Source organism: Cebus imitator, unplaced genomic scaffold, assembly GCF_001604975.1.
Source record: "Cebus imitator isolate Cc_AM_T3 unplaced genomic scaffold, Cebus_imitator-1.0 Scaffold166, whole genome shotgun sequence".
Lineage (NCBI taxonomy): Eukaryota > Metazoa > Chordata > Mammalia > Primates > Cebidae > Cebus > Cebus imitator.
In genome coordinates, this window is record NW_016107481.1 from 792,490 (window position 1) to 802,190 (window position 9,701).

At 53.4% G+C, this 9,701-nt stretch overlaps 1 protein-coding gene across 1 annotated transcript; it reads right to left on the reverse strand.

Annotated features, from left to right (window-relative positions):
- Window positions 1-624: 624 nt before the first annotated feature.
- On the reverse strand, window positions 625-7,004 carry BARHL2 (BarH like homeobox 2). The gene is made up of 3 exons (XM_017544107.2): window positions 5,649-7,004; window positions 3,622-3,847; window positions 625-1,717 (listed from the first exon to the last, which is right to left on the reverse strand). Exons 1-3 carry the CDS (start codon window positions 6,277-6,279, stop codon window positions 1,405-1,407), a joined length of 1,170 nt encoding a protein of 389 aa, XP_017399596.1. The 5' UTR covers window positions 6,280-7,004; the 3' UTR covers window positions 625-1,404.
- Window positions 7,005-9,701: the final 2,697 nt, after the last annotated feature.

The window sequence follows — 9,701 nt, forward strand, 5'->3', positions numbered from 1 at the left end:
GCCGCCAGGGACTGAGAAGGCAACGATCAAAGCCGCCACTAGGGTTTGTTAGCCGGGCCTCTCCAAGTCCCCTGGGGGCGTCCTAATTGCTCGTCCCACAGCCTCCCGCTCGCAGGCTGTCCGAACGCACGGGCGCCCAGCCGCCGGCAGAACAGCTGCCAGGCCCAAGGAGCGTCCGCTCGCCGCCCAGCCCCTGCCAGCGTTGTCATCACTGCCCGGCGTTTGGGACCCTTGCTGCCCCACGACGACACCCAAGAGAAGGAGGAGGGGTGGACAGAGGGATCACCACGCCGGTCAAGCTGGGGACTCTATGCAGGCCAGGACCGCAGCAAAGTTGGCCGCCGACTTAGCCAGCACCAACGGCCTACAAGTACAGATTTTCTCCACTGCTTCCTGGGTTGCTTTGAAACCATCCACTTACAAAGAAAGAAACTCACACATATCAAATGGCTCCGAAGAGGCCAGCACGAAAAATGGAGCTGCTTTTTTACAAGCCAACCCAACATCTTTATGGATTTTGTAAATTCCTAATATTTCAGAAAAAAATTATTGTTCTAAACCAGGTCAGCATTTTATCATTGTACATTCTGCTTTAGTAAAATCAGCTCCCTTGGATTTCATGACTTGTTAAAAAAAGATAAACTTTATTTTTGTAATTTTCAATCACAAAAAAATCTATATTTTTGTCTAAGCATTTATTTTACTGAATCAAAAAGACATGAAAAGAAAAATCATGTATTTACTAACGTATATAAGTGACTCTTTTTGGACAACATATAATAAATATGATATATCACTTATCACTCAGTCTTTCAAATGTACATTTTTTTTTTTCATATTATGGAGCATGCCACTTTTCCAAAAGAAAAAAGGTCATGAGAAATCAGTGCAAAGTTCTCAGTTACCCTCCTCTTTTCTCTGGGGCAGACGGAATGTCCTCGGCAACACCTTTTGCCTCAGCACTTGAGGCTGGCTGTCCATCTACAATTCTCTCTGCCTGTGCAGTTTCCGCTCCGTGCCCTTCTTTCTCCCCTCTTTAGCCCTCCCCCCTCCCTCCCTCCTGCTTGTCCCTAAAGTCATTTTTTTAAAAAGAATTTGAGGTTTTGTTTTTTTGATGTTTTCACTTACTGGTCGCACTTTGTGTGGGGTCAGCGTTGTCGCCAGTCACACTGCTGTGGGGGAGCTTTCCAGCTCTGTTTCTAGGGGTAGGGAGATGGAGAGCAGAGGGCTGGCTCCTCTTTGGGGGCCCCCCGCCCACTGGTAAGCATCTTCCTCTCTTACTCCTCTGCCTTCCAGAGTCGGCTGCAAGAGAAGCCTAGTGGTCTGGACAGGGGAGAGGAGGAGCAGCAGTCCGGGCTGGCCAGGGACTTGGGGACGGGATTGCAGTGCCTTCACTGCAGGTTTTCACCGGGGGTGTGGGGTGCCCGGGATTGGGCTAGACAAGGGATTAAGGGCTGGCTGTCCCCCAGGCCCTAGGCCGTGGATGAGCACGCGGGGCACCAGGGGCCGCTGCAGCTGGGGATGGGGTGCTGGAGGAGTCCGGTACATGCTGCTGTACATGGCAGCGGCAGCTGCCGCCGCCGTAGTGCTGTCCATGCTGCCCAGCAGGCTTGGGTGATAGAAATAAGGCGACGGAAACATCCTCTGCAGCGCCGAGTAGTTCCCTGCCTCAGCCAGCAGCTCCAGGCCCACCGCCGTCTGCCGCTTCCACTTGGTCCTGAAAGAAAGTGGGCGTGCAGGCACCCAGCAGCTGTGGGCATGGTCCAGGCACCAAGACCCGGCCCCTTCTCTGGCACCCTCCTGCCTCCTCCTTCTTTCTCCCCTAGGTGGCTGGAAGACTCACAGACCTCTTCAGACTGGCAATGTACCACATCTCCTGCCCTAGCCTTGCTCCCAGAAAGACCCAAACCCAAAGTCAGTTTTGTGAATTACACCTTCAATGGCTGAGACTCTCACAAATGAAATCCTACAAGCCTTGCTGCCCTTTCCCAACGCTCTGCTCTGCTGTTGTCCCTCTTACAGTTTGGCTACTTCCTGAAACTTTCCTTAGAGCCAAAGGAGACTTCCACAAGCAATTACCTTCCTCTTTCCTTAGTTCCCCTTCCACAACTCCTCCGAGCCCAACAATTCCAGAGTCTGCTTTCAGCCTCTCTTCCTTCCCCCAGGGCCGAGACAGAAGAAACCATAAACAAAGGGATGCAAGACTCCTGGGCCAGGGACCACAGCCCCTCTCAGTCCCCAGGGCTGAGAGACACATTTCTCTCATCAGCCGACAGGACTTTATAGTGGACAGGGAGCTTAAGGGGAGGATGGCAACAAGGTCTTAAAATGGAATTCATTTGAGGGAGGGCTCTCCCAAGGGCAAAGTACCTCCTGGCCGTTCTGAGGGGGGAAATGCATTTCAAGATATTTCCTCCTCAGGGAGAAAGTAACAATTAAAACCTGTGATCAGCTTTTTTCTGTCTCCTCGCTCCCCCGTGTACACCCTGCTAGGAAGAAGAGAGGAGCAGGCATTTGCTCAAATGCCTTACGAAGGAACGCAGGGCTGGTGGGCCATGCATACCCGGCAGCTCCAGCCAAATTAATAAACATGTCGCCCATTTTAAATTGGCTACAAATGACGCTAATGTTTTCCGACAGAATTAGGGTGGCTGAAACCGTATGTAATGAGACAGAAAATTATGGTAAAGATGACAACTGGATGGGCATTTCCAACTGCACTTATGGATGATTAGAACACAAACGAGAGAAAAGGAGGGGGAGAGAAAATCAAGACAAGGAGACGTGTGGCAGGCTTAAAAACACAGCATTGCCTCTGCCTCAGATTGCCCAGGTTCCACTCTACATTTTGCAGCCCTGTGAGGACTACCAGCCACTTTGCTTTCTTAATTTCCCTTCTAGAGAAGGAGCAGTGCCAGGCAGGCTCTGCGACACCTTTGCTCCATGTTGAGACAGCAGAGGCAGCCAGTACAGGGAAGAGACCCCCACTCCCTCCTTCTCCCAGTCTGGATGCTTCGCCAGCCACCCGTTTCTCCAGCCTGTGGCTGCCAAACCAACTCCAACCCAGCTGGGCTCTCCTAGTCTCTGCAGCTACACTGACCAAGGCTTGGACCCTGCTTCTCCTGGCCGCCTTACAGGCCAAAGCAAGGACATTTACGCCAACGCTTGGTGGGACAGCTCTATGGAGATAGCAATAGCTGGGCTGAGCTGTGTTACGCTACAAACATTTGGAACCAGCCTGGGGCGGGCCCAAGGGGTGCACCGCGCAGGCTCTCTGGGCCTGAGTGTCAGCTGCACAGATGTCTCAATTTGAGAAGGTGTGGCTTCATTGATTTGGGGATGAAGTGGGGGGAATTCCAGCAGCTCGGGTTTCAGAGGGAAAACAGCACCTGTTAAAGCACTTAGAAGTGCAAAATTATCCAAATTCCAGCTGCCCTTTGGTCCCTCTCACTTGGGGGTGTGGCTCATCCCTGCCTCAACCTTAAAGCACCCAAGTGCCCACTCCAGGGTCTCTAACTCTCAGTCTTTAGAGTTTCTAGAAGCCAGGAGGGAAGAAGATTGGTGTAATGGTCATGACTTAAATGGCCAGACACCTCTGTTCCCCTAAACTGCCTCCCTTACCTGCGGTTCTGGTACCAGGTCTTGACTTGGGTGTCAGTGAGGTTGAGTGCCGCAGCCAGGTCCATGCGATCCTGCACACTCAGGTACTTCTGCCGCTCAAAGCTACGCTCCAGTTGATTGAGCTGGTGGTCGGAAAAAGCAGTCCTTGCTTTTCGAGGCTTCTTGGCTCTCACAGGGGGACTCTCACGGCTACTCGTAATCTCCCGGTCTCCTTCCTCCTTTGTCCCTACCATAGAAACCCAGCCACAGTCATAAGTTAGCCTGCAATGGGGAATGACTGAGCGTCTTGGCATTCACTTCCATATCCCCAAGCAAACCACTGGGCTCGGGGGACTACACTCTGCCACCGGCAGAACACACACACATTCAGGCCTTACCCCGTATGGATGAAGAGAACTGTTTTCAGACTGGAGAGTACAGGACCTTGTTCAGAGGTTCTAAAGGGGGTCTAAAAGGGTGCCTGATCTTCACATGCTTGGAAGTTAAAAAGTAAACATTAAAAAAAATAAACTTTTTAAAAAGGGTTATTTTGTTATTGCTTCCTTGATTGAGAGAGATGCTGTCCCTTTTCTTTATTGTTTTCAATATGACTCTATTTCACTGATTTGGTACTTTTCAAAGGGTCTTTCTACTCTTTTTTTTTTTTAGGAGGGGGCATCTTTTTCATTTTACTTTTTTCTTAAAGTTCTGGATGTTTCTCTTTATCAGATGCATTTGGGAAATGTTGGGATCAAGCTTTCTGAAGCCACCTGCATCAGTTCTTTTAAAGCTTCAGAAACAATATGTCACCCAGACACCGAGTTGAGCTCAAAAGCACTGAGCCCATCCAGGTGACAGCGTGGAGATTTCCGGATTCTATTTGTCAACTTTGGTTTTTTACTGAAATGCTGGGAAATCGATATGTCAATCCCTCCCTGTTTGTACCCGTTTGTGCAGTGCTCCTTGATCTTCCCTGCAGGAAGAACAATAATCTCTCTAATTGACCCACTGGGGAGGTTGGTGCACAAAAAATCGCCAGACCAGACTGTACATCTGTTTTGGACACTATTATGCTAATGCTATAATAGTAAAATGGGGAGCCAACATCCTACCTTCCAGACAGTCAGCACATTTCTTTACCAGAAAAACAAGGATTAATAATAATAATAAATAATACGTCTGTAAAGGAAGAAAAATCGCTCCTGGTATGTTAAAACTCTTGCCATGCAAAGACTACATTTACTTATGAAATTGTCTGAGGAAAAATGGGAAAAGAGAGTTGAAGGACAATTTCCATTGTCATCTTTTTTCAAAAAAACGTAAAAGAGATTAATTCAATTTCATAAGATTTTATTTTTATAAATGATACCTCCTAATTACTTGTAAGGGGCCAAAAATCTTCACAGGATACAGATATTCAGTTGAGGCCACAGGGTAAGAAAGGTGCTTTTAAGAAACTGATTACAAATTTGTACCGGCTTCCCTATACTAACCACGATCTAAAGTTGCTCTGTTCATGAACTCAGAAATTTTTCCTTCATGAAAACCGGTAATTCCTGTGATGGTGTTTAGAAAATAAGGTGGGCAGGTGGAATCATTTGCATTACAGAATAAAATAAACACCAGGTTGTGATCACACCCACGCTAGCTAAGTGGTTTCTCTCTCCCACCTCCCTCCATTCCCATTCCCAAAGTCTCGACTAGAAAAATCCCAAGTCCATCCCTTTAATCAAAGAAAAGTATTTCCTGTCAGATGCCCTCCGATGCCCCTCAATCCCAATAGATTAAAATTAAGTAAAACAAATGAAGGAGTTGGATGGCGGTGAAGGTTGTGAGTTAGAAATGTAACAATAAACAGAATGTCGAAGAGTCCCCAAATCGCACGCCCAGGCCTCCCTCCGGCTTGCAGTCTTTCCACTATAGCCCAATCGCCCGAGAAGCTCCTGGAATCACTCCCCAGCAGGGATTTGCTGAAGGCTGAAGGGGAGACTGGGAACCAGGAGGACAAGCTAGACGGCCGGCCGAGAACGCCGGGCGGCACGACTCACCGTGGCATTTGATGTCGCTCTGGGAATCCTCCCGCTTGTCGAGTTTGGTTTTGCTGTCCTCCTGCTCGAGCTTTGGCCTGAAGCTCTCGTGCACTGCGTTGCTCTCCTGCTTCGGGGTGTGGTGGGGAGAGGATACACTGGTGCTGTAGGGTGCACATGCCGCCAGAGGTTTGCTGTCGCCCAAGATGTCCTTAATTAAGAAAGAAGATGTGGAAGTCCTGGGGGCTGAGGCAGCGGAGCCCAGCTGCTGGGCGGGCGGCGGAGGCTGCTGTGGCGGCGGCGGCGGCGGCTGCTGCTGGGACGAAGGCTGCAAACTTTGCGTCGGGGCCGCGGCCGGCGGCGGCGGTGGCTGCTGGCTATGGTGGAGATGGTGATGATGCTGGGGCGCGTCTGCTACCAGATGCGGCTCCGGGGGCTCCATCGTGACCGAGATAGGAGAAGAAGGCGCAGTCCCTACGGTATCAATCTCCGAACAGGGAGACGGGGTGGCCTGACTCCTAAAATCCGCGGTCCTGGCCTCACCGAGAGGGCGGAAATCTCCATTCATCATGCCTGGGCTGCCCGAACTGGCACTGGACAAAATCGTGTCTATTCCAAAACTCGACCCGCTGGCCCCTTCCATTGTTGTCATTTCTACATGAGGTCCACGCCACTCCGCCGTTCAGCAGACGCCCCGAACCAGCGAAGGAAGCTATCGATCATAAAACAAAATAAACACCAAACAATGTTGCCGCCGCTTTAAAAAAAAAAAAAAAAAAAAAAGTGGGGCGGGGAGAGAAGGGAGGGTAATTGGGAACTGGCAATCGGTGGACACTTTCGACACAACTTTTTTTCTCTTATGCAAAAAGTAGGGATGGGAAGAAAGAAAGATGCGGGGGGAGTTACAAAAATTTCTGAGAAAGCTCGGAACGTGCGCTCCAGGAACGACCGCGCACGTGGCGCGGCGGTGGCGGCGCGGGGGACCCAGGCGAAGGCGCAGGCGGCGGGAAGCGACCCCGGAGCCGCCGCCGCCGCTGCCGCCGCTGCCGGGGTCTGCCCACAGCCTGGCACCGGGCGGCAGCGGTGGCGGCGGCGGACGCGGCAGGTGCAGCGACCGCGAAGCCCGGAAGGCCGCGCGCCCTCGGAGCTCCCCCGCGGCTCCCGAGGTGGCAGCCGCACGCCACACGGCCGCCCCGTAGCCGAGTTTCTTAACTTTCTTGGAAAGTTGCGGGGCACACACGGCCGCGACAGCCGCGGCAGCCCGAGGAGGAGGAGGAAGAAGAGTACGACGAGAAGGAGCAGGCGCAGGCGGAGGAGGCGGCGGAGACGCAGGGCCCGGCGACTCCGGCCGCTGCCGGGAGCGTTCGCTTGTAATCCGGCTGCCGGCGGGCGGCGCCGACCCCCTCCCGTGACGTCACGGCCACTGCCGCCGCTCCCCGCGCAGCGCCGCGCCAGGCCCGCGCCCCCGCTGCCGAGGCCGCGCACCGGCCCCGCGCCCCCATTGGCCGCGCCCGCGCGAGCAGCGACGCCGACGTGCCGGGAGCCAATAGGCGCAGCGCTCGCGAGCCCGTCAGCGGACGCCGCTCGGACCCCGCTGCTCTTTTGAGAACCCGCACATCCCTGCGCCCGCAGCTCTAAGCCGGACTCCGAGTCCGGTGGTCCCGGTGTCCACAATCACGAGTGCGGGCCAAGGGGCAGGTGGGGGAAGAGAGCAGAGGGAGACCACAGAAAGGGAGCCAAAGGGGAGAAAGAAAAAAAAGTAGCAAGGATTTGCCCGTTTTCTTAAGAAGTCAGGAGAGAGAGGGAAAAGAGGACGGGAAGGGACTTACCTTTAGGCTCCAGCGCGGCAGCCCTCGCAGCCTCCCCAAACGCGCGCGGGAATAGTCCTAAGACACTGGGAGCGGAGGAAGGGGATCCCTGAAGGAACCCACAGAACAGTGTCTCACTTCAGGAGCCGAAGCCTAGCCTAAGCGGGTGGGCGAGCTCTGGGCTCTGATTTCTCCTCTAACGAACTCGGGCGCTCGTGCTCGGCGCGGTGGGCGGCGGGTCCCTGAAAGGGACAGAGCCGAGGCCGCGTTCACCAGGCACTCTCGGGGAGCAGGAGGCCTGAGGCTCCAAGCTGGGACTCCCGCCTGGTCTCCAGTGAGAGCCCGTGATGGAAGAAATGCCTGGCCAGACGCTTTCTCCCGAACAGGGGAACTAATGCCCGAGGAGTTCTCTGGTGGCGAGGGCAGCCACGGTTCACTGCGGTGTCCGGCGGGCGCGGGGCTCAGGACCCAGAGCGGTGGGTCTGCAGCCCGCGCCCCCTCCGCGCCCTGCGGCAGTCCGTCCACCCCTGCCCCCCGGCCCCCTTCGGTGGGCGCTCATTTGGAAAGGAAACAGTCACTGCTGATCCACTGGGGACTCGGGGCGTGACTGTGACGCCTCGTCGGAGGGTATCAACTTGCGTTATTTTCTCTAGGACGTCTCCAACGTGTCTCTTGTTGAATGTCAGAGTAATGGGAAGTGCCAGTGACAAGACGGCGTATTACTCCTGATTAAGTGCCGTGTCAACCTAATTAGCAGAGTAATTATAAGGTGCTAATGAATGATTCAAAGTTCTTTGAGTTACATTTTACTCCAAATTACCATTTTAAGAACCCTATGAATCTGCGGGGCGGGCCTCGCTCCCGTGACTAGGTGCAGAATGATGTTCGCGTGGCCTTTAACATCTCCAAAGGCTGGGCCGAGATCTGGGGTTTAGTTGCAGTTCTGGAGGTCGCTTTCTGGGCCACAGCTTTTATCTATTGAGGACGAAGGGAGGGGTGTCATGGAGGCAAATGACCTCTTGGGACAAGATCTTGCCTTTCGGTCGGAAGTGCTTCTGTGGAGCCCTGAGCCCGGAAGGGGGTAGCTGGGCGACTCACCCTGCCTGCGTTTTCTTAGGGAAATCTGTGTGTTTGACCCAGAAAAAGCCTACACTATTTGGAGGGTGGGTTGAGCTGTTTCTTATCGTCTTCGTGCCATTTTTCCTAGGGCTGCCTCCGAGAACAGCGGGGAGAGAAGGGACGAAGGCGAGGAGATGCACAATCCGGGCAGATCTCGCTCTTCTCGGAAGGCGAGGGGAGTTTGACCGATGAGCCGGGGTTGGTGAGCTGAGGCGGGAACGCGGGACGTGCTCCTTCCCGGCTGGGGCCGATGCTGGCCAGAGGGTTGCGGCGAGGCTCTCGGGAAGGGTGACTGAGCCCCACCGGATCGGGTCGGGCCACTATAAGCTGCAGTGGGGTTGGATCAGCCGCCTTTGGCGCAAGAACTGAGTGTTGGCCCAGCAGACCCTCCGAAGAGTTCGCGGGCCGCGGTTACCAAAAAACACTGGGTGGGCTTGCGAAGGCGACTCATCCGATGCCGCAGGTCCGGGCGCTGCACACAGCCTCGCAGCCTGGGCACCCCGCGCCTGGAAGTGTTGACCACTGTGGGGAGAACAGGAAGGGCTCTAGGGCTGCCCGAGACTGCAGGCGGATGCTACCTACACTTCCCTCTTCAAATATCGATGAGGGTTCTTCCCATTCCAACATCATCATCCACCAACTTCCCGAATGAGGTGCGTTTTCTCCTGGCCCTGGGGGTTCCAACTCGAACTCCCCGCTGCATATTCAGGGTGGGAAGTGGGGAGGGGGAGAAAACAAATTTAAAATCCAGAACTGACGGCACTACACAAATCAATTATTCTCGACCTTGATAAATAATTCATTTAAGCCTGTTTTTGTTTTGTTCCGACGCCTAAAATGACTCAAGAGCTCAAAAGACTGATCTCACAGCTTGTATTGGGCGGTTCGAGGGGGGTTTTTTGCTTGGAATAATTCACAGCATTGGCAGGGGAGACGACGGAGATATGACCCTACGAAAAACCGAAATCTGAAAAGAAAAGGAGAGAGGAAGGTCGAAGTCTTGGGGGCAGGGGAGAGCATGTTTTATGACCACTCTAAAGCGAATCAAACGGGAACCCAGTAGGCCCCACTTTGTGAATGTCTCAAATTATATTTTCTTAAGAAAAGGTTAATATCACAGAAGATTTCTCTGGGTGGGTGTTAGATC

Bases quoted from the DNA above. Each gene is read 5' to 3' on its own strand.
- BARHL2 (XM_017544107.2), bottom strand. From the start codon at position 6,279: ATGACAACAATGGAAGGGGCCAGCGGGTCGAGTTTTGGAATAGACACG. The intron at 3,848-5,648 runs GTGAGTCGTGCC...TTTCTATGGTAG, and splicing joins GAGCGACATCAAATGCCACG to GGACAAAGGAGGAAGGAGAC. The intron at 1,718-3,621 runs GTAAGGGAGGCA...ACTTTCTTTCAG, and splicing joins ACCTGGTACCAGAACCGCAG to GACCAAGTGGAAGCGGCAGA.